This window comes from Urocitellus parryii, chromosome 8 (genome assembly GCF_045843805.1).
Source record: "Urocitellus parryii isolate mUroPar1 chromosome 8, mUroPar1.hap1, whole genome shotgun sequence".
Classification (NCBI taxonomy): domain Eukaryota; kingdom Metazoa; phylum Chordata; class Mammalia; order Rodentia; family Sciuridae; genus Urocitellus; species Urocitellus parryii.
The window spans coordinates 1834220-1857691 of NC_135538.1; the positions used below are offsets into that span (position 1 = coordinate 1834220).

At 43.0% G+C, this 23472-nt stretch overlaps 1 protein-coding gene across 12 annotated transcripts in view; it reads left to right on the forward strand.

Annotated features, from left to right (window-relative positions):
• Afdn (afadin, adherens junction formation factor) overlaps nucleotides 1-23472 on the forward strand; it is a 125246-nt gene that overhangs the window by 41562 nt on the left and 60212 nt on the right. For 7 of the 12 annotated variants that reach the window (XM_026380852.2, XM_026380854.2, XM_026380856.2 and 4 more), the window contains exons 5-11: nucleotides 2054-2214; nucleotides 11083-11240; nucleotides 13854-13965; nucleotides 15419-15586; nucleotides 18091-18141; nucleotides 21102-21196; nucleotides 22056-22318. In XM_026380852.2, the coding sequence (XP_026236637.1) occupies nucleotides 2054-2214; nucleotides 11083-11240; nucleotides 13854-13965; nucleotides 15419-15586; nucleotides 18091-18141; nucleotides 21102-21196; nucleotides 22056-22318 (1008 nt within the window). The remainder of the gene's footprint in view (nucleotides 1-2053; nucleotides 2215-11082; nucleotides 11241-13853; nucleotides 13966-15418; nucleotides 15587-18090; nucleotides 18142-21101; nucleotides 21197-22055; nucleotides 22319-23472) is intronic. The other 5 variants (XM_026380858.2, XM_077801993.1, XM_077801994.1 and 2 more) reach the window with 1 other exon arrangement.

The following is a 23472-nucleotide window of genomic DNA, read 5'->3' on the forward strand; positions in this document are numbered from 1 at the left end:
GAGTGGAGCATTGCTGCCAGAGGCCTCATCTGGAATGGGGCGGCAGGGTTTCCTGTGTGCCTCGGGACACTGATGTCTGGTAGAAGGGGCAAGGCCAGGGAAAACCAGGTTTTCCCTTTGAAGGTTCAGACACATCAAGTCCCCCATTCCTGCCCTGTTACTCCAGCCTTATGGTAGGTGCACTTTATCTGTCCCAAGATATTTGAGCTCCTAAGCTCAGAGATGAGGGAATAAGGGAAATCTCTGTGTTTCTGCATAACAGAAAGACATGTAGGTCACATCCTGGACTTTCCCTAGGTGGACTCTAGTTCCCAGCGTGCACTCTGCCCCATCCAGTTGCTAGTTCAACCTGCCCTTGGGCAGCTTTCTGTGCCCTGGTATTGAATGCCTTGTACTATGTATGTTACATGGCCAAGTAAGGAACATACACTTCAGAAAGTCAGACAGCAGATGGGCCGGAACCCATGAGGAACCCAAGAGAAGCTAATCCTGTCTGTTTTTCCGTACAAATATATATACTTAAAGTGTTTACATAGAAGATTTTTAAACAAGTACAATCACAGCTTTTTCAACTGGAACTTTTTACATGGTATTTTTCCTGTATATATGTATTTCACAAAAACAGTTCTAAGATTGTATGGCATTCTGTCACATGGTTCTTCCATCATTTATGTACCTGATTCTTTTTTAATGTACCTGTATTTGTTTATAGCCCACCTCCCTACCCTAGGTTTGAATAATGACCCAGTGAACATCCTTCTGGTATTACAGGCACTCATCCAATTGCTTCTGGGGAGGTACCGAGGGACAGTGGGTAGGAGCAGGTCTGTGTGTCTCCTTGGGAGATTTCCAGGACTGTGACTTGAGTATTCAGCTTGTTGGCTGACCACCCCTTCTCATTTTCTTACATGCTTACATCTCATACCTCTTGGATCAGTGTATTACCTCTGTGTTATATGATATTCTCCACATACTAAATTTAATGTATTATTCAAAAGGTAACATCTTTCATGTGTTCATTAGCCATTTATATTTTTGTGGTGCAGTGGTCTCCTTGAGTTTGTTTTCTTCCCACTTTTTAGAATGAGTTGATATTTTCTGTGTGTCCATGAATGACGTGTCCTTTAGAGTGGAATTTGCGCCTATTTGAGATATAGCAAAACTAGTTTAATAAGCAGTTCAGGGATATAATCACCTGGGCACAGTGTAGCAGGTTGTATTTAATGTGGTTGTAAGGAAGAAGAAATTTGCATAGATCAATTGGTCATTTATAAAAAAAAAAAGTCTTGTTTAAAACTAATGCCTTATGGTTTGCTGTGTTTGTCAGTTTAGGTTTTGAGACTATGTATAATTTGATTTAGAAAATGAGCTACTTAAAATGAATTATATTGTTAACTTGATTAATTAAAATTTGATTTTAATTATGAAAATTATGTACTTAGGTGTATTTATTAATAGCATATCACTTTTTCCATTTTGTCTTAATATTTAGTTTTCTGCTCATCACTCTGTAGTTGATTCCTTTACAGAAATTGTTAGAACAATTTCCTTTTGAAAGCTTAACTTTAGTAAAGTGATGTTGGTAAATCTTTTAGGTTTTACAAAATCATGAGATTTCACTAATTTGAGATCTTGAAGATTTATTATAATTTTAAATAAGATTCTTACTTAAGTGCAATGAATCCTATAATTATTTCTCATGGTTAGAAAGTTGTGATATAATATCATTCATTTGGTTAGTTTTAGGATAACAATAGTCAGAATTTCTTTAATGTATACTCTGTAGATTTTCCTTTTGTTTTGTTATTGAATATAATACAGCACTTAAGTTGTGTGACCTAATGATAAGGATTTTGTTGAAGATATCTGCTTAGTTTGGTATATTATCGAGAGAGTATATTCTCTATTTCATAGTAATTGATTAGCACATGGTGAGTATACACAACTTTTCCATGGGGTAAGAGGTAGCCGTAGCATCTACTCTTTTGATTTCATATAGTTTTGTGTTACAGTGGAAAAAGGTTTAAAGTTCTGTTACCACTTCTTTCCTCAGTGAGAATTCCCGACTGGCTGCTGAGGTATACAAGGACATGCCGGAAACCAGCTTTACTCGAACCATTTCTAATCCTGAAGTGGTTATGAAACGACGGCGGCAGCAAAAGCTGGAGAAGAGGATGCAGGAGTTCCGAAGCTCAGATGGGAGGCCCGATTCAGGTACACACCAAGTTGGTTTTCTGTCTGTGCGACACCAAGCAGATCTTCAGTAACACCAAGCAGATCTGTGCACTCTCTTGGGTAAAAGAATTCTCTTCCATAAAGAAATAGCCAGCATAACTTAAAAAAAAAAAATTCTAGAGTATTTCAGATATATAAAAAGGAGAAAGAAGTAGTGAACACTCATGCACTTATCATAGAATTTCAGTGATCAACAACCCTTTTCTTCTTTTCTGCAATATACGTTGCTCCATTCCCAAACTATTATTTTGTATAACTCCAATACCATTATTACATATAAAAAATTAATAGTAATTTTTTACTTTGATCAAATAACATTGTTTCCATTTTCCCAGCTGTCTCTGGTAATTCCTTTAGTTGGAGTGGGAACCAAGTGACACACATGAAAATTGATTAATGTTTATTTTAATTAGGATCCAGAAGTGACTTACACATTGATTAATATGCCTTTGAAGTTTTTTACAGTAAAATTCCTTTTCTTCCCTTACATTTTACTTCTTTGTTTTTTAGTTGGTTTGTCATTGACCTTGTAGATTCTGCTGGATGTATCTTTTTGTGTCAGTTGCCTTGTTTTTCTTTTTGTTTTCTCTCTTTTCTTGACTGGGTGTAGATAGAGAGAGGTCCAGAACACTTACTTGATTGTCTTCTCACAAGGAGCAGTGACTTAAGGCTTTTTATCAAGCTTGTGGATGGACAGCCCTCCTATGTTTCTGATCCACAGCAGTTGTTTTCCTTTGTGGTTCTTGAAGTGACACCTGGAGCCAGCCAGAGTCTTCCAGCAAGCTTCTTTCTGGGCCTTGGCTACTGGTGGTCTTGAGTGACTTGGTATTTGGTGGGATGTCCCTCCTGTGCATGTCCTTCCTGGGGTTTGAGATGGTTGCTTCTCTCAGGAGTCCTTGTTCCTTTAAATTATTTTGATGTTAGAAAACCTGGGTATCTTTTACAGTAGCATTCTTTCTTCCTAACAGCATCAACATGATTGTTTTTTTTTTTTTTTTTTTTTTTTCTGTAAACATAGAAACAGTGTTACTGTTAACAATAGGGTTCAAAAAACATGTTGAGATTTTTGGGGAGTTGGTGTTTCTTACAAAGATGTACTGTTAAATTGCTGTGTTTTAAAATCACACAGTTCCTATCTGTATGGCCATGTTCCCTTATTGATTTACACTTGTTTCTTACTTTTAGAAGTTTGTGTCTTCATAACTTACATTTTTTCATAGTTTCAAAGTCAGTCCTACAAACTAAGGTGCTCATGGAGAAGCGTGGCAAGTGGTCCTGTGAGCAGTGCGCGGTGTTCTCTTCTCGTACCTCATCTTCCCTCTGCCAGCATGTCTGGAGTTTGTTCTGTAGTTTTGAGGGAAATGGGAATAGATAATCTTGCTATTCTAATTATGCATGGGTTGTGAATATTTTTAGCTTTTTGACCTAAAACTTTTACTTCAATCTGTAATTGTATTCAGCAAAGAAGATATTTATTACAAAGTTACAAGTTAGTTGTTACAAAATTACACATTAGTTACGAAGTTCTTTTACTTGTTAAAACAACAATAGCATATCCATTTGAGTTTAAACAACAAAAAATCACTCTATTGATCCAGCTTGACCACAGAGGTTTGGTCTGGCCTCCACCTCCACGTTTCTTGTGTAATGTCACATCAGGGGCTTCAGAATTGTACCTTTGGACATTTACTTTTTACACCTGCTAGCCTACTTGATAGTTGTAGGGTTTGGGATGTGAGGATTGGAAGGATTTCTCTGAAGCCCTTTTTAATCATAGTTTTGGTCTGGAAGGGTTGCTCGGTTCCAGGCCTTTCTCTCCTGCGTCGAAGGTGTCATTGCTTGTCCAGTTTGAGTTTATAGCCACGGTCCGGCGCGTGAGGCTGGGTCTGTGACTGGGAGGCAGTTTCACACCTGTGTTCATTCCTGGGCTGGTATTAATGTGTTTTGTCTGTGTATCATTCTGGTCTCCACACCGGAGGTGGGCTCCATGGACTGTGTTCGGAAATGTGTGGTCACTGTCCTGCCCTAGGCCAGTGAATGCTGAGGACTCGGGGCTCTAGCACATTTCAGCGTGGGTTCCAGACGGCTCCAGCTTGCCACCCCAGCCGCCCCAGCACGGGGCCTTGTTTCTATCCTCAGTGCACTGAAAACAAGTCTTAATTAGATACTTCACAGGAATTGTAGGACTGGTGACTTCAAACAAACAAACAAACAGACTAGGACTTGGAGCAGGAGGGACTTCTTGATTCTTTAAATATTTTAATAAGGCATTTTTGAGAACCAAGATTTTTTTGTTTAAATGTGTCCCGTGTTCTATCAAGAATTTGTCATGATTTATAACTACATGCAACCAAAAAAGGCAGAGAAATATGAAGAAGCAAAAATTTTAAAAAGCTCAAGAGGAGTATTCAGAAATACCTCCCTGTGCCAGCCTCTGTCAGACCTGAAGGTACTGGCCAGAGGAAGGAGCCTGAGGTGTCCCTGAAATGAGCAGAGTCCGTTGCTCCTTGGAGGAGCCCCAAGCACAAGTTCAGGTGCATGTGAGTCGCAATTAAAAGCTGGCTTGCAGTATCAATTTTTATAAGTCACTTGAGTGTTTATTTAAACCTTCTAATCCACATTAGTGTGTTAAATGTAACATGTATGTACATTTTTTAAGAAAATAGGAAGCTTTTTGCATGTCCCTTAGCTGGTACTCCCAGATGCTCATACCTATATTCCACTGATGTCTGGGTATTTTGATAGGAAATTTTGATGGGCATTGTCAATGAGCTACTGAAGAGTTTTAAGCTAGGGATTTGAAAAGCTTTGAATTTAGCCTCAGCTTCAGATCTAGAGAGATGATTGTGGAGGCAGCATAGAAGCTGGATTTGAGGGAATCGTGAGTAGACGCAGCAGATCTAGGAAAGCCTGTGTTGCCCGTAGGAGGCAGAGGACACAGCGCATAGAGGGATGTTGGAGGGTGGAATACTGGGCCCCATGAAGACTGGGTTTTACTCAGCAGTGTTGGACAGAGGTTGATGGGCTGTGGAGCGAGGGAATGTTTGGGGTGGAAGATGGGTTAACCTGTGTCAGGTGAGGTGCTGGCATCGTGTGGGGTATCTTTGGGCTGGTGACTCAGTGACTGAACTAGAGCCCAGCTCTTTGGTGTCCGATGGAGGTGGAGAAGGTTATCTGTATGGGTGTGGGTGAGGCTCGTTGGAGAGAAAGCGTACTGGTGATGAAAAACAACAGCAAGCAGAACAGTTAGGCAGTGTTCTAGGGGCCCAGGAAGAAAATAGAAAAAAGACCCCAGGAATTCAGAGTAGAAACAGTAGAATTCGCAAGCAGAGCTTCTCTATTAAAGGGATGGCTGGGCACAAAAGGAACATTTTTATATATGTTAGATTCCCAGGAAAACATTTTAAGAAAGTAAATGCTGTGGGCAAAGCAGCTATTTGTAGTTTTTAAAAAATTATTATTTGTTTTTAGATATACATGACAGTAGAGTGTATTTTGACACATTATACATACATGGAGTAGAACTTATTTTAATTAGGATCCTATTCTTGTGGATGTACATGGTGTGGAGTTTTGCTGGTCACATATTCATACATGAACACAGGAAAGTTATGTCCAGTTCATTCTATTGTCTTTCCTTTTCCATTTCCCTCTCTTCCTTCATTCTCCTTTGTCTAATCCACTGACTTTCTATTCCCTGCCTCCCTTGTTGTATCAGAGAGAACATCCAGCCATTAGTTTTCTGCATTGGCTTATTTTACTTAGCATGAGAGTCTCCAGTTCCATCCATTTACTAGCAAAAGTCATTCTTTTTTGTGTCTAAGTAATATTCTGTTTATTTATATACCACATTTTCTTTATCTATTCATCTCTTGAAGGGCACCTGGGTTGGTTCCATAGCTTAGCTATTGTGAATTGAGTGGCTAATAAACATTGATGCGGCTGTGTCACTGAGTATGGTGCTTTTAAGTCCTTTGGTTATAAGCCAAGGAGTGGGATAACTAGGTCAGATGGTGGTTCCTTTTCACGTTTTCTGAGGAGTCTCCATATCGCTTTCCTTAGTACTTGCACCAATTTGCAGTCCCACCAGCAATGTATGAGTGAACATTTTTCCCCACATCCTTACCAACATTTATTGTTTCTTGTATTCTTGATAATTGCCATTCTGACTGGAATGACATGGAATTTGTATTTCTCTAATTGCTAGAAATGTTGAACATTTTCCCATACGTTTGTTGACTATTTGTATTTCTTCTTCTGTGAAGTGCTTGTTCAGAGCTTTTGCCTATTTATTGATTGTGTTATTTGTATTTTGGGGGTTACGTTTTTGAGTTCTTTACATATCCTGGAGATTAGTGCTCTATCTGAGGTACCTGTGGTAAAGATATTCTCCCATTCTGTGGGCTCTCTCTTCTCATTCTGTATTCTTTCCTTTGCTGTGAAGAAGCTTTTTAGTTTCTACAACCCAATTTATTGATTCTTGATTTTACTTCTTGCACTTTTGGAGTCTTGTTAAGCAATTCGATTCCTAAGCCAACGTGTTGGAGAGTGGGTCCTACATTTTCTTCTAGAAGGTGCAGGGTTTCTGGTCTAGTGCCTGGGTCCTTGATCCATTTCAAGTTGAGTTTTGTGCAGGGTGAGAGATACGGGTTCAATTTCATGTTGCTACCTATGGATTTCCAGTTTTCCTGGTACCATTTGTTGAAGAGGCTGAAGAGGCTATCTGTTTATTCTCCAGTACATGCTTATGGTGCCTTTGTCTAGTGCGAGATAACTGTATCTTTTCTGTCCCACTGGTCTTCATGTCTGCTTTGGTGCCCGTGCCATGCCGTTTCTGTCACTGTAGCTCTGTGGTATAACTTAGGGTCTGGTATTGTGCTTCTACTTCCATTTTTCTCACTGAGGATTGCTGTGGGTATTGTGGGCCTCTTATTTTTTCAAATGAATTTCATGACTGCTTTTTTTCTGTTTCTAGGAAGAAAGTCATTGGAATTTTAATAGGAATTGCATAAAATCTGTATAGTGCTTTGGGAAGTATGGCCATTTTGACAATATTAATTCTGCCTCTCTAAGAACATGGGAGATTTTCCCATCTTCAAAGGTCTCCTTTAATTTCTTTCTTTAGTGTTCTGTAGTTTTCATTGTAGAAATCTTCCACCTCTTTTGTTAGATTGATTCCCAAATGTTTTATTTTTTTGAGGCTATTGTGAATGGAATGATTGGTTTAATTTCTCTTTCAGTTGATTCATCATTGGTATATAGGAGTGCAATTGGTTTGTAGGTGTTAATTTTGTATCCTTCTACTTACTAAATTATTCTATGAGTTCTAGAAGTTCTGTGGTGGAGTTTTTTGGGTCCTCTAGGTATAGGGTCATGTCATCAGCAAATAGGATAGTTGGAACTCTTCTTTTACCATTTGTATCCTGTAATTTCCTCTTTTGCCTAATTCCTTTATCCTCCACCTGGCTTGCAGTGGGCCCACTCTGGATAGTGTCTTAGCTTGTGGCAGCAGGAGTGGAGCTGGGGATTTCTTCCTTATTTTATTATATCCGACCTCCTGAGTCCCGAATCTGCTTTGAAGGTCCAGTATTAATTCCCAGTAAAGTCCTTTTTTTCTCACCTGCCTTCCTCAGAAGTTGCCTGTCTGCTTTCTTGGTTTCACACCATGGATCAGCCAGGAAAGTGATCTCCTCTATTCTGCCATCTTGAAAAAACTCCACTCTTTATGGTTAATATTAAGGAACTCAAAAGTATTAAATTCAAGTTGTTGTCTGTCTGTTTTAATGAATTAATTACTTTGAAAAATGGACCTGATAGCCTCCAGTAGCCACTGGCTCAACTGAGGGTAAGTCTTCCATGCGAACAGGCTTGTACTGCACTTGTCAGGCTTTTAACATGCAAGTGTGTTCCCCCTGTGAGGTCTTCAAAGTGCAGTTGGCCCCAAAATGCTCTGTATACCTCAGTTAATTGATTGGTGGTGCAGATATTCTACCAATTGTTGTCTTGGGTTTTCTCACTGAGACATTCATTAACTGTAAGAATTTCTGGAGAGTCACTCCTTTGTCTACCAGTTCTCGGCACACAATCCTGGGAGCATTGGGGCACTACAGAAAGACATGGGCCTGGAGTTAGGGTGCATTGGAAACCTGTGCACAAACTGAACCTCAGTGTGTTCATTTTCAAAATGGGGAAATAATGCATCTGTCGGTCTTAGAACTGACGTGATGGACTTTAGTCCTCCTCTTCACTTTCTCCTTCCTTGTCATGTGTGGGAGGGTATATCTGTGCTCTGAAAACATAGTTTTGTGCTTATAAAACTAGAAATCTCTTAAATTGGACTGTACCTGTTTATTGCTTTTTAGTGTTTCATAAAGACTCAACATTCACTATACTAAAACTGAATCATCATTTTAGACAGATGTTCTAAAATATTCAGATAGTAATAAAAGTAATTCTATCCAATAACTGAATTCATTTGGCCACAAGAATATGAATTGTACAACTGCCTCATTGTGATGTCTTTTTTAAAAGAGTACCAAGTGGCTCAGGATTAAATCATCTGTGGGACCCATGCTGATTTTTAAAGTGACCTGGTAAATTTCATCCATAATTTTTTTCCAGACCAAATAGTGAAAATAGTCTGTAACTTTGGGATCAAAAAGGAATTTTTGAGGATTTAGAAAATGTACATTTTTTAAACAAAAATTAGGTGTCAGCCCATTGCAATTTACTTTATTTGCTCTTATTATCACAATAGTTGGGTTCATTTTGACATAATCATACACCCATGGGTTTTAATTTCCTCCATTTCAGTTCCCGGTGCCACCTCTTCCCACCCCCTCCTTCCAGTCATCTTCTGCAGTGACCTTCCTCTATTCTGTAGTCTTCCTTCCACTTGTTTATTCATTTTTAATCAGTGTGTTATAGATATATGTGAAGGTGGAATTCACTGTGGTGTATTTACACATTCACATAGTATAATTTTGTCAAATGCATTTGTATTTTTCTGTGGACATCTCAGTGAGGTTGCAGACTCATCTTGTCAGTTTTTAGAGCAGGTCTTGGTCTCCCTGGTTGTCTGGTGTGCAACATGAAGATGCCACCTGGGCCTGTCTGTACACTTCATGCCTGTCCTGCCGTACACACATGGCTTATAGATTTTTTCAAATCTGCATCTGGGGCAGATCGTAGCTTAGGAGGGGAAGTGTCCCAGTAGGTGGACACATGCCTTGTTCTGGCTCACTCCTGAAGTTGCCCTCCTTTGCCCAAAGCTGGAGTCCTTTTTGTTCACTGGTATTTTGCCTTCCTCCCTGCAGGTGCCCATGGGTAGAGATGTTTGCATGCATTGGTACACATGCTCACACTCATTCTCAAAACTCTAACTAGAATAAAACCCAAGGTCATGATCAGGTCAGGAAGTCCTGTGTGATCTGATCTCAGCCAGTCTCTGACTGTATCTTCCCCCTTTCCCCTCACCTTATCCACCCTGACCAGTGAGCCCAGCTAGGCCTTCATCAACCAAGGGCCTTGGCACGAATAGGTGCCCTGCTCAGGAAGCTCCCCTGTCAAGTCCCTCAGGTCTCAGTGGCCTTGGCAATTCCCCAAGCTTAGGAATCCCTGGCTGCTCACTCTCTCATAGCCATACTTCCTGTTTTACATGTGAATCGCCATCTCGCAGCATCTGTTCTCTTGTTAGTTCTCTCCCCTGCATTCTACCTCCCATCCAGAATGGGAGTCTTAGAGGACGCATGTCCTCAGCTCTGGCTGGTGTGAGGGTGCCCGTGGTGGAGATATGCTGGCAGCCTTATCTCCACCAGATAAGGGGGCTGGGCCTAGCAGGTTCACATCCTTACACTGGTGTGGTCTCCCAGATTCTTAGGAGACTATAATTTACTGTGACTCAATCACCAAGATGTGGTTCATGCTAGAGTAGTTGAAGAAGGGAACATGGGAAGTACTCAGCAGCCAGAATAATTGCTTCAGAATTCAGAGGCCTAGGGAGTCATGGAGATTCAGAACTTGCTCCAAGAGATCCTCAGACCTCTGGGAAGCTCCTAATAGGTGGGAAAACTGAAGACTGAAGACAGGAGCATGTGCACATCATGCTTTGGTATGGGGACATGGAGCCTGTTACCTTCTTTCCTCAGGCTCTCTCCTGTAGATGGGGATTTTGTGCTTATCGAGCCTGGGCCATAAGTAGAATGCGGACTCCTAGGAGTGGCAATAGTACACCACGTGTGCATTTGTGGATTTTCATGAATAAGAACCAACAGAACCTCAGGGTGCCAGAGTGCTCTGCTCTGGCTGATTTTTTTCCCCCCCTCAAATGAGTTCACAGTTAGTACAAACTAGAATGTCATTTCTATCGAGGAATTAAAGAGCCCTGCTCTGTTGGCACACCCCTCATGAAAAGTCTTTGGGCTTGTGCACCTGAGATCTCCTCATTCGTATTCATTTTTTAAAAGAGGATCTGCTTAGTGGGTTTAATTTTTCATTTACTTCAGATCGAGGTTCAGGAAGTGGAAGTGGAGGAACAGGTTGAGTGATGCTCAAGTGCAGAAGTGGGAGCAGGAGCAGGAGCAGGGCTGCACCTGGGGGAGAAGGCTCTGGTGTGGAGAGAGAACGGGTGCAGCCTTCTCCTTCAGGGTTGCCCCCACTCTCTGCAGTAGCTTCCTTTGGTGCAGGTCTTCCTGTGGGGGCTGAAAGCGTAGTGGCGGTGCTAAGGCTGCCTGTGCACCATCGCAGTTGGTACTTGAGAGCCTTCTCCTATGCTGCTGCAGATGTCTGATGTCCCTGTCATTGGTGTGAAATAAAGTTGTACTCAAAGGTGTCAAAATATTTTTTCAGGTGGAACGTTGAGAATTTATGCAGATAGTTTAAAACCAAACATTCCCTATAAGACAATCCTACTGTCTACTACGGATCCTGCAGACTTTGCTGTGGCGGAAGCTTTAGAGAAATATGGTCTGGAAAAAGAAAATCCTAAGGAGTACTGCATTGCTCAGGTATGTAACTGGAGTGCTATTCTTCCCAGTAGCACCTTGCTCAGGAGTTTGGGTTTAGAGGCAATTGTAACAGCTCTGCTGATTTTCTCTCCCACTGCATCATGTAGAATCTGACATGGTGAAACCATGTGTTAGATCCACATAAAAGAAATAGCAATCTCTGTTCCATTACAAAATAATACATGTTCCTGTTATAAAAGATAAAAATGTGAAAAGGCGAATTGAAGAAAATAAGGATAGCTCAAAATTTTGTCACCAAATGATAATCATACCATTCACATTTTGTTGTACATCATGTCATTTTTAATTTTGCGTACATAGTTAACTTAATTTTTGGCAGGGTGGTGGGGGTGGTGCCAGAGTACCAGGGATTGAACTCAGGGGCTCTTGACCACATCCCTAGCCCTATTTTGTATTTTATTTAGAGACAAGGTCTCAGTGAGTTGCTTAGTACCTCACTTTTATTGAGGCTGGCTTTGAACTTGCAGTCCTGCTGCCTCGGACTCTTGCCTTAATTTCTGAGTCAGCCACAGCCATAGACCGACCTACTATGATCTTTCTGTCAGAATCGAAGCTGAGTAGATTTTAAAACATAGCTGCCCCCTTTTTCCTATCTCAGCAAGCAATTGTTGAATAATGAAAATTTAGTAAATTATTAAGGAATGAAGTTCAGCAAACCCCACGTTTGCAGTCTGAGCTCTGAGCTTATGAGGGTTCCACTGACTGCCCTTCATCTCAGAGGGCTCCTCTTGCCTCTTTGGGACCTGTCCCTCCCTCGTGCTCACCTTGTCTGTTGCCATGGGCTGTGCATTTTCTAGAATTGCCCCGTGACCAGCGGCATACAGTCAGGACCCTGTTGCTTGGCTTCGGACTTACATGGAGGCTTTGGTCTTGTCCAGTTTGTTGTGTGCTTTGAGTAGTGTCAGTGTGTAGTCACACCAGTCATGAGCCATGTCCCTGTGGATGGACACCTGGCCTGCTTCCACTTCTCAGCTCACTCTTCAGAGAAGGCTTTTGTGAAGGCAGGTGCTCAGGCTTCCTGTGGAAGAGCTTATAGTTAAGGGGGATAGAAAGGCCAGGAAACAACAGGGCTTCTCAGTTGAAGTGAGGTTGGCAAAAGCTCTTCAAAATGCTAATAAGCCCCCGGGGCTGGGGTTGTGGCTCAGTGGTAGAGCACTTTCCTAGCACTTGTGAGGCACTGGGTTCCAACCTCTCAATACCACATAAAAATAAATAAATAAAGGTATTGTGTCAATCTGCAACTTAAAAAAAAAAATTGCTGAGCCCCAGCTGCAGGATGAGTGGATGTTGGCCAGATGTGAAAGGTGGCCAGAGGGGTGCTGGAAGCCTGAGGAACATGACCTGGTTGTGAAGTGCACATACCTCAATGTGGCTTGGCTCAGAAGTTGTGTGAAAGAGATTGAGGCAATGGAGTTGAGTGGAAATAAAGTCCCAAGGCAGTGTGTGCGCTAGGCCAGGAAGTTGGATTAAAAAGCTGGAGTGCAGTACTGTAACAGCTTTACTTCTTCAGGGCAACCTGAAGCCCTGTGGAGAGTCATGACAAGGTTCTACAGGAGTGCGACCCACTGGGTCTGTGAGTAAGGTGACATGTCTGGTGGTGAGGCCTATTAGGGTGCACTTTCACGGTAATTGTAGAAATGGGCTTGGATTCTCTGGCTTTCCTTCTCTTTGTGGTTCCTGATGTCCCTGAATGGAGTGACAAGGATGCATAGACTCTGCAGTATGTGCAGGGCCACAAGATGAGTGGCAGTTGCCACTGTCTTCTCCATCTCAGGCTTTCTTGGGTGATTAGGAAAACGTGTTTGGCTAGTCAGAACACATAGTAAGAAGCAGCAGCATTATCTGTTGAGAGTACAAGTAAGCATACTATCACAAAACAGTTGCTTACATGTGTGTAGAACAAATGGTCATGCATGTATCACATAATCTGATTAGACTCTGATCATCAAGACATAGCTACAAGTACAGGAAACTGACCTGGTTTTGAGTGACATGTTGTCTGAAACTGCTTTAGAGAGAGTTGTTGGAGTGAAAAGATGGGCCAGGGACTGGAGAAGTTGAAGACTGCCATGAGGAAGTGGTCTTGCCTCAGGAAGTTACTTAGGGATTAGCTCTCACGTATGATCTTTCCATATACAAGTTTGTAACGAATAAAAATACTCAAGATTAGTCCATTTTAGAGGCCAAGTGAATAAAAACTGCTCAATCAGTTGACTGAACTATTTATTTAAAACTATTTCTTTCATATTTGTGGATGATTTGATTTTTATGATTAGTGAAAATTGTTTATTATGCATGATCAATTTCATTCTACAGAAACTTTTCTTTTTGGTATTGGGGAATGAAGCAAGGGCCTCATGCTTGCCATGAGCTATATCTCTGGCCATTTTTATTTTATTTTGAGACAGGGTCTTACTAAGTAGCCCAGGCTGGCCTTGAACTTAATCCTCTTGCCTCAGCCTTATCTCAACTGAGATCACAGGTGTACAACACCTCACCCATATCACAGTGACATTATATTCATTCAGTAACATTAAAAATGCCTGCTAATTTACCTTATAGGCATATTCACTGTTAATTATTTTTCTTTAGGTTATGCTTCCCCCTGGAGCCCAGCATTCTGATGAAAGAGGTGCTAAAGAAATTATCCTTGATGATGAAGAGTGTCCTTTACAGATCTTCAGGGAATGGCCAAGTGACAAAGGTAGACTTCACTATTAGAGATTACCTCTGTGATACCTCAGATTACGCATGGCCCACCTGTTGTTCACCAGATGATGCAGATGTCTGCATGAATGGTTTCTGATGGCTCTTTGTTGCATGGTGTTCCTCCTCCTCTGTGGGCTTGTTGGGTAGCTCCTCCATGGTGCCATGGTCTGTGGGACCAGGCTCAACTCCTCTGAGTCTCCTGCACAGATCTTGCACAGTGATACTACAGGTGAAAACCATGTCTCAGGAAGACACCAGACTATTAGTAGTGCTCAAGGTCTTTGTTACCTGTTAGCAGTGAAACACTTTCTAAACTGATCTGATGAATTATGGCATTTGGACAGATTTGTTATGCTAGTGAAAGTAACCTACAACCCTACATATTGCCCAGTATTGTGGTCATTTCAGATAACAGGCTGAGTATTCCTTATCTGAAATGCTTAGGGTCAGAGTTTTTGGATTTTGAAATTTTTTTTTAAGGTTTAGAACATTTGCATTTTTATAATGAGATATCTTAGACATGAGATCCAGCTATAAACATGAAATTCATGTGGTGTGCACCTCACACACAGCTGCAGGTGCCATTGGGCACTGTTTCAGTGCACCTGCATTTTGCCTTCCACCAGTTAAACGCTGGCACTCAGAAGGTTTGGGAACTTGTAGCATTTTGGATTTTAGATTTTTAGATCAGGGATGCTCAACTTGTAATGAATTCATCCTTGGCATTGTTCAAATAATTTCCCCTAATTATTTCAAAACAGTGATGGCTTAAAGCTGTGGGTTTTATTTTATTAAACATGGGTTTTTAACTTTCAGAGTTGCATCATAAGTTAATTGGGCTTTAATTTTAAGTAGTGGGGGCTTTTGCACCAATAAAGACATAAAAATTCATTGCCAGTTAGATCGTATCAGTATTAAACATAGGTTGACAACTTTAAAAATACCTACAAGCAAACACCTCAGCAAGTAGATTTCTAACTTCATTAAAACACACACTTAGCACTTTTCTGGATGGTACAAAGGTAAACTTCATTAAAGAAAAATTGCTTTGAATTCTGATTTATTCATTTGAATTAAATCAAAATCAGCTCAACTAAAATAGGTTGTGTGTGTGTGGGGGGGGGGGGATAGTCACTGACCATGGGCTATCCACCAGTGTAAGACTCGGATCCTCTCACACTGATGTGCATTTTGCAGCAGAAGATGCCCTTGGAAGCCCATTGTTAATTGAAAGATCCTTGCAGTGTTTGCTGGAGCCATTGCAGCTCACCAGAGGCTAGTGCTTCCTTCACTGAGTAAACCTGTAACTTGGACGAGCCTTCGCCTACTTGTTCCTCAGTAGAGGTTACTAAGATGGACCATCTTGATAAATGTCTGGGCATTTGACTGCTCATCAGCACCTACACACCAGACTGTCTGGCTGATGGTTCCCAATTTTCCTGTTCCAGGGATTTTAGTCTTTCAGTTGAAGAGGAGGCCATCAGACTACATCCCAAAGAAATCGAAGAAGCTTGTGGAAGGGAAGCCACTGAAGGGGAAGGAGAGAGCAGACAGCTCAGGCTACGGATCTGCTCTCCCCCCTGAGAAGCTGCCCTACTTAGTGGAGTTAAGCCCAGGTGAGGAAGCTGGTCATGCCAGAGAGTGTTAAAAATGGGCATTTTTAGCTTTGACTGTTTCTGCTTTTTAATGTATCATATTAATGTGTCTTTGCTGTTGGCTGACTTAACATTTCCAGACTACTTACTTTTTAAAAAAGGAATCTTCTTAAAATGACTTTTATTTAAAATAACAAGCAAAGTTAATATCATAAATATATAAAAATAAAGTTCATTTGGACAAAAAGGAGTATTAAATAAAATTTAAAATAATGTGTACAGCATTTTAAGATAATTTGAAGCAGTCTATTTTCTTTTAAGAAATTTTTTTCCCAAAATAACTTTAGTTAAATACTTAATCTGCTAAAAGCAGCAAATTGAAATTTACTCCTCCTAGGGCATATTTAGTATATGTGTGTGTTCTTCATAATGTGCGCACAGTGTTGAAAAGGAATATCTTTAAATGTAACAGGGCATTTAAGAAGCTCATCTGGATTTTTAAGTAGCAGACTTAAGTTTATTTTCTTACCCTGCGTGGAGCATGTGCTTGAGCTAAAGCTATGGCGTGGTCGTCCCTTGGATAGAGCAGTGCACCCACGTTCCTAAAGCAGTTCCACACAGACACATTCCTGTGTGGTGGATATTGCATAGGCATTCTATAGGAGGCATTTTGTTTATCATTCAGCCAAAATTATGGAATTTATTATTTAAAACAGGATTGTGTGACCTGTATTATTATGAAGATATTATTCCATCCTCCCCACCCCAAAGAAACCTCATTTAAATACAGCCCAATTAGTAATTATAGGAAAAAAGTGGCCTAAAAATGCATCTGTTGTGTAGAAAACATGTGGGTCTGTAGGCAGAAATTGTACTTTCTCTTCTTTGATTTTCCACCATTTAGTTTTATTTCCAAGGTTGTTTAGTTCCTTGGGCTGTTCCCTATAATCGGCAGAGACATGGTGTTTGTGGCCCAGCAGCCTTAGGAGTTATCCAGGGTGCTGATGCCACCCTGGTTGGTGGCAGTGGGGCTGCAGGTGGCAGCCCCCACTCCCTCATGCTCGAGGATGCCCAGGGAGTGCAGCAGTGCTGCTTTGCCTCAGCACTGTCGTGTGGACCGCTGTCCTGGGATCACTGCTCTAATGTGCAGGAAAGCGCTGGTTCTTGTGTACCTGAGGGAGGACATGGTGACAGAGAGACAGCTGTTTGTTTTTGAAATTACCATCTGTTCTTTAAAATTTTTTCATTAAATGCTGGAAACTATGATTATTTTCTTTAAAACCATTTTTTTGAATGTTTAGACCTTAGAGAAGTTGATAAAAAGCAGCCAACAGAGATTTTCAAGTGAAGAGTGGGAAGCTGATTCTGGTGGCTAGCAGAGCCAGGCTGTGTTTGTCTCTCTTGTTTATTAGACACTTACTTATTAAACACTGGGCACCTTCTGGGCTATACAGGTGGAGCCCTGACCAAGCAGATCAAACCCAACCTCACATTCTAGTAGGAATTCCCATTTGAGCTGCTTATTTTATACTTTCAGTTTCTCACATAATCAAATGTATAGATTTTTTTTAGGGGTGGGAAGATGATGGGCCCTAGATGCATGGCATTTCTGTGCTACTTCTGCCAGATGCTGATTGGCAGGTCTTGGCACTCTGCTGCTTTCCTGCTGTGGGCAGAGCTGCGAGTGCAGCAGTGACTAAGACCATCCTGTCAGGGAGTCCCCATGCCAGGAAATAGCCACAGCTCTGTAATAATGACCATCTCCAGCCTGCGCGGCCTCCACCTTCTGTGGCTGCCAGGGAGAACTTTCCTCTTTCTTTACAGGTGCCCGAGGACTGGAGCTCTTTGTGCTGTCCTAAGGGCCACAGGGTTGGTGGAAGGCCTGATTGCTAGGCCAGGTCTTTCCTGCACCAAAGGCTGTGTTCTTTCACTAGGTTATGAGGTGTTCCTAGGTTCTCAGATTGCTCAGTCTGCATGCTGAATGAAATTGATCTTTTTTCCATTCATAAGAAAAGAATATTTGCACATATTAATTTGTTATAAATGGAAAAGTACTGCATCTTGACTGGGCACACGGGCAACCAAGCACACAACCTCGGTGAGGTCCTGCTGGATGCAGAGGGAGGTTTTGATATGTGGTGTGAGCTTGCCCCAGCTGTGGGAGGGATGGGCAGGGCGCAGCTTTCTTTGTGTGGATCTGAATGTGCTCTTTAAGCAGGGCTGTCGGCCAGGCGGGGTGGCGACCTCTGTAGCTCACTCGCTGTTGCTGTCCTGCCACGTGGTGACTCACCTGCTGTCCTGTTTTTCCTAACAGTCTCACTGATTCTAGAACACTGACTGGGGCACTACTGTAGTCTTGTCTGCACAGCTCTGAAAGCTGAGGGTAAAGTGTACCTTTTCTTCCTTTGAGCCGAGTCTCACTGAAGTTCACCTCTGCGTCTCTTCTCCTCCTTCCCTCTTCTGCTGCTCTGCATGGTTTCTGTCCTGCTGATGCTGCCTTCACCTGGGTCCTGGTTGTGTCTCAGCCCCAGGGAGAAGGAGTCACTTTGCCTACTACAGCTGTCACACTTACGAAGGTAATGCTATGCTTCATACTACTTTTGTAACTGTGCACTAACAACCTCATGGCAAAATAACACTGATGACCTGCTATTGCATGTCCAAGAAATGTAATGTACTGTCCTATTGTTCACGCCTGTGCAGCACCTGTGTCAGAACCCACTTGGTTGACTAGAAGCCTATTTTGCTGCTCTTGCTTTTCCAGGTTCACCCTGGGGAGCAATTGTGGCTGGGCCCAGCTGGCTGCAGCATTGCTGTAGACAGAGAACAGAAGTGCCTTTAGGGTGTCTGTAGGCTTTGTTCATGCCAGTCCATTGCCCCCTCACATTAAGGTGGAGCCTTCCACACCTGAAAATCCCACATGCAGATGGAAATTTACACCTGCCTCATGTAATGGGTCAAGGTTGGAACATAGCATATGTATATGAGGCACAAGGGAAGCCAATACTTCAACTGGGGCTCTATCTCCAGAATGTCATGTACATGCAAATGCCCCCAAACCTAAGCAATACAAAATCTGAAACTTCTGGTCCTGATGGTTTTGGACAAGGGACACTGTATCAGAGGCACGTTTCTGGGAGGAGGACCACTCTGCTGAGTCACCTGCGTGCCAGGGTGTTCCAGGTTGACTGTAGCTGTCTACTGGGAGAAAGATGTTCCAGTTCTTGGGGCTGAAGTTGGCTGTCTGTAGAGGAAGGGGAGGATGTTGGGGTGTTTGTTGAGGGAGCAGTCTTACTGTCTGGCTTGGAGATGATCAGCTGCTGTTGGTCAGGAGCAGGACCTAAGGTGTCACAGAAGGGGCAGGAGGCACCCAGACCCTGCCGCCCTGCTCACTCCTCCTGCTCCCCTACCTTGGACCAAACACCACTTGCCCACTGGCCTTGGGCCCTACCAGGGTGTTCTGGGTCTGCACAGGTATCCTCTCTGATTTCTTCTGTAGCAATGTGGGGAGAAAGCAGAGCCTGGAGAAGCAGCTTGTGTTCTCCCTCCTTTCTCTTTCCAAATCCATGGATGTAGAAAGGCACACAGCAGCTCAGGGCCAGCTTTTGGAAGCTTTCGGAGGTTGACATTTCAAAGGAATATTGGTGTGCATTTCTCTTGTCTCCCCCTAACAGATGTATCTTTTATGTTCTTACATATTTTTTTTGATACCGGGAATTAAACACAGGAGCACTCGACCACTGAGTCATATCCCCAGCCCTATTTTGTATTTTATTTAGAAACAGGGTCTCACTGAGTTGCTTAGTGCCTCACAGTTGCTGAGGCTGGCTTTGAACTTGTGATTTTCCTGTCTCAGCTTCCCAAGCACCTGATTACAGTCATGTGCCACCATGCCCGGCATGTTCTTAACATTTTTAACTTTATATTGAAATAATTGTTCTTGTTTCACCTGCTTGCATGTTTGTCCCCTGTGCTTCCTTTCTGCTCTGTTGGCATAGTGTCTGTGCACCTGTGTTGACTGCATGACCTAGTATTAGTTGCTGTTCATGCACTGCCAATGGACAACTGCCTGTGTGGACACTCACTGAGTGCCAAGGGCCAGGTACAGCCTGGCCACTAAGGAGCCCGACGAGCAGGGAGACGGGTTGGTAGGAGTCTTCATAAAACATGGTGCATGGTTAAGAGGAAGAGGTGTGGTGCTCTGGACACAGAAGAGGCGTGTGTCTTAGAACTGCCCAGGGCATTTAAAATGAACAAAATTCCAGGTGGTGAAGGGAAGTGCCCAGGTCCAGGAAAAGCCCCCAGAGGTCTTTATGCCTTGCCTGGATCAGGACAGGTCAATGTCCAGATGGGTTAGTGTTGTAAAGTCACATGCTGTTCTGTGCTTACCCACAAGTCATAGCTTTCTAAAACATTTCAGAAATAGAAAGCAGTTGTCATTAGAATGCTATTTTGTAGAGTCTAGTGTATTCATGGTGCCCTGTCTGTGAGAGTTCAGATTCACTTCAGCAGAGTTCAGCTGGCCAGAACTCCACACGCTCACGCTGCAAGGACCTCCGACTTCTGAAGCCCTGAAGCTCACATTCCTGATCACGGGAATGAGATTGTAGGAGTTCTTCAGAGAGTCCTGAAACAGGTCAGGCAGACTCACAAGCGCCTCTTGAGGAAACTGCTTGTTGTTTTTGCCACGGGATTGAAAAGTATGGTTGTGGTATGTACATTGGGGTCTGAGATGGTGTCTAATTCTTGGATTCTGTGAGGTGTGCATTCTCACATGTGAACTCTGAAACCAGAGAAGTCTTCAGGGGATACCCTCTTGCACCAGCAGGGGTATAGTGGCTGAGGAGTGAGTGGATATGCCTCACGTAAACAGGACAGAGGCCTGACAGTACTGCCTGCTCTCCTCCTCCACCTCCTCCCCTCCCCTGTCGTGAAGAGTCACGCTCATGGAAGTTACGAGTGCTGACAGTCCAGAGATGGTAAAGTGACAGAACCCAGACAGACCCAGTCTTCCTTCCTGCTGTTCACTCCAGCTCTGCTTAAGGAACTGAGCTCTTCACCAGCTTGTCTTCTTCAGGGATGGTCGTCAGAGTCACTTGTTGGGAGTCTACACCTACAACTCACCCTGGGACTGTGCGCTAGGAGGTCCGGGTGTGCCGTGAAGGTGGCCGGTTTGCCCTGTGAAGGTCCTGGGCTGAAGGAAAGGCCCACGTGTCTTTAATGATCTTACTGTTGCTGATTCCCTTACCTCGGAATCCTAGCGAAGCCCCTGGCAGTGTGGTGGGGAATATTTCCTCTTATGAGATGAGAGGGTGGGGTGAGTGGCAGTCTTCCCACTTCACAGTAAACAGAAGCTAGTGCGCTTCTCTCTTGGAAGTTTCTGCACTTGGTTTGTTGAACTCTCTGATGCAAGTTGGAGAGGTCTTAAAAATTCTGAGAAGGCTGAGATGTAATGTCTTTTCCAAGGGAGTCCTTTGTTTCAAATAGCAAGAACATTAGACTTGGCACGCAGAGCTCTCTCCCTCTCTCTTCACAGATGGCTCTGACTCCAGAGACAAGCCAAAGCTTTACCGCCTTCAGCTGAGTGTGACTGAAGTTGGGACAGAAAGGTTGGACGACAACTCCATCCAGGTATGCAGTGGTGGTGCCGCAACTCTGGGCCCCACACTCTGCGGTGGCTCCCACATGTCCTTAGCAACAAGCACAGGGGAGAGCCTGCCACAGAGCTCACTCGTGGGTGAAGGAAAACTGTAGACCTTTTGTCCACTCTGAGTCAGTGAGTGAGATGTGGGCCTGCGGCCTTCCTCAAGGGCTGTGGACTTTCTCCACAAGATGGTGAAAGAGATAACTGTGGAAGCTCCTGCCAGTGGGTCTGATGCTCAGTCCTGGCCTTCAGTGATCAGGGAGTGGAGGTGATTCTTGGGAGCTTGAAACAGAACCTAGCACAGGATTTATCACTTGTTTGAACTCCAGCAAATCACTCTCGATCTTCTTGATTTTCAGTTGTGAAAAGGTAGGGTTTTTAGTTTTACATTCCTTCATTCTTAGCACAGCAGTGAGACACAAAATCGGGGAGTTTTAATCAAAACTATCTCTATATATTTGTCCATAAATTACCTAGTAAATGTTTAAGAAACCATGTGATGCTGCTACCGCTGTCTTTTTTGTTCCCCAGGGCTGGGAGGGAACCCAGTCTTTGTGTGTGTTAGGCAGGTGCTGCCACTGAGTTACATCCCCAGGCTCAGTTGTGTGCTTCTTAATGCAGAGTTAAAATATTCCTTAAATCACGATACTAGATGCTAAAAATGCCTTAGTGTTTTGGCAGTGTTGCATGATTTTATACTGTTGGTGTTGGGGAAAATGCACTTAAGAAAGCACCAAGAATCCAGAGCTCATTGGGTGATATTGATCATAGAAGGGGAACTCAGTTTCAGTTTGTCTTTAAATCTGTGTGTGCTTGAACAAGCCTCTGGTTCCCTTGTGCTTCCAGCTCTTTGGCCCAGGAATCCAGCCTCATCACTGTGACCTCACCAACATGGATGGTGTGGTCACCGTGACACCTAGAAGTATGGATGCGGAGACTTACGTGGATGGCCAGCGCATCTCGGAGACCACCATGCTGCAGAGTGGCATGAAAGTGCAGTTTGGGGTGTCGCATGTGTTTAAGTTTGTGGACCCCAGCCAGGACCATGCTCTTGCCAAGAGATCTGTGGATGGAGGCCTGATGGGGAAGGGCCCAAGACATAAGCCTGGGTGAGCCATGGGAACAGTGTGTTCTGACTAGGAGTCATCGGCTGAGGTGTAAATGGCTTGACTTTTTATTTTTTTTATTATTTTAGTTTTGAAAAAAGTTAAAGCAGGATTTGTAATTTTGGTTCCTATTCTTATTAATTTGGGTTTGTTTTAGAGGGGAAAAGAGCATGACTTCATCTTGATACTGGAATTTCTAATGGATTTTGAATTGTTTATGTTTAATCTCTTTTTAAGCCAGTACACCAGAACAATACTTGTTCCTTTGTAGAAGATCACAATATTCTATGTAATCGTCTTGTGTGATTGGGATTTTGAAATTTTCTAGGGAAGCGTTTTTTTCTACAGCTGGTAACAGAGCACACCCAGGTCTCTCAAGGAATTCAGAGCACATGAGCTCCACCTGGAGGTGCTCTGAGGACCTTCGGGGTGGCCTGTTGCTGAAACCCTGGAAGGCATTATTGCCTTTTGATAATGGTAATGTTGAAGCATACTCGTCGAGCTTCTTTATTATCTGTATTGCAGATTAATAGGTATTGATCTTGGAAAAACAGCTGCAGTAGCTCTTCATCTGTGCTATTTAAAGCATCTTGAAAAGTCCACTGAAGTGTGAGCTTTCCATCCAGCACAGACGTAAACCAGACTTCTGACGGGCTCTGTTGCTCCCGTTAGTTTTCCCATGACATCTCTGGTTATCTACCCGGAGCTTACACTTTGGGCCAGGTATTATTAGTTAGACATTGATCTTTCTCCAAAACAAACACTAAATGGCTCATCACATACGTTTGTTTAGTCAGATCTGTTCCTAGCTCCACTTGAGCTGAGGTTTCAGCAAAAGGCCAAACCTCTAGGTTTCCAAAGAAAACTAGCAAGTACCTTCCTAGGAAAACCCATTCCTTTCCACCACCTTCCTTCATCTTGAAACTGAATATGTCTGCATTCATCCTTCCACTATGTCCAGGACCACCAGTGTTCAGATTTCCCCTCACCAGCCACCTCCCCAATTCCTGCTCCTGTCCTGAGTCTCACTTGTACTCTTTCTTAGCCTGGGTCTCCCTGGATGGGGTGAAGTGTGCCTGTGTGCAGACTGTCCTCCTCCTCACTCCTGACTGCTGAGCTCCACCAAAGACCACACACAAGCTGTGCTTTTTTTTTTT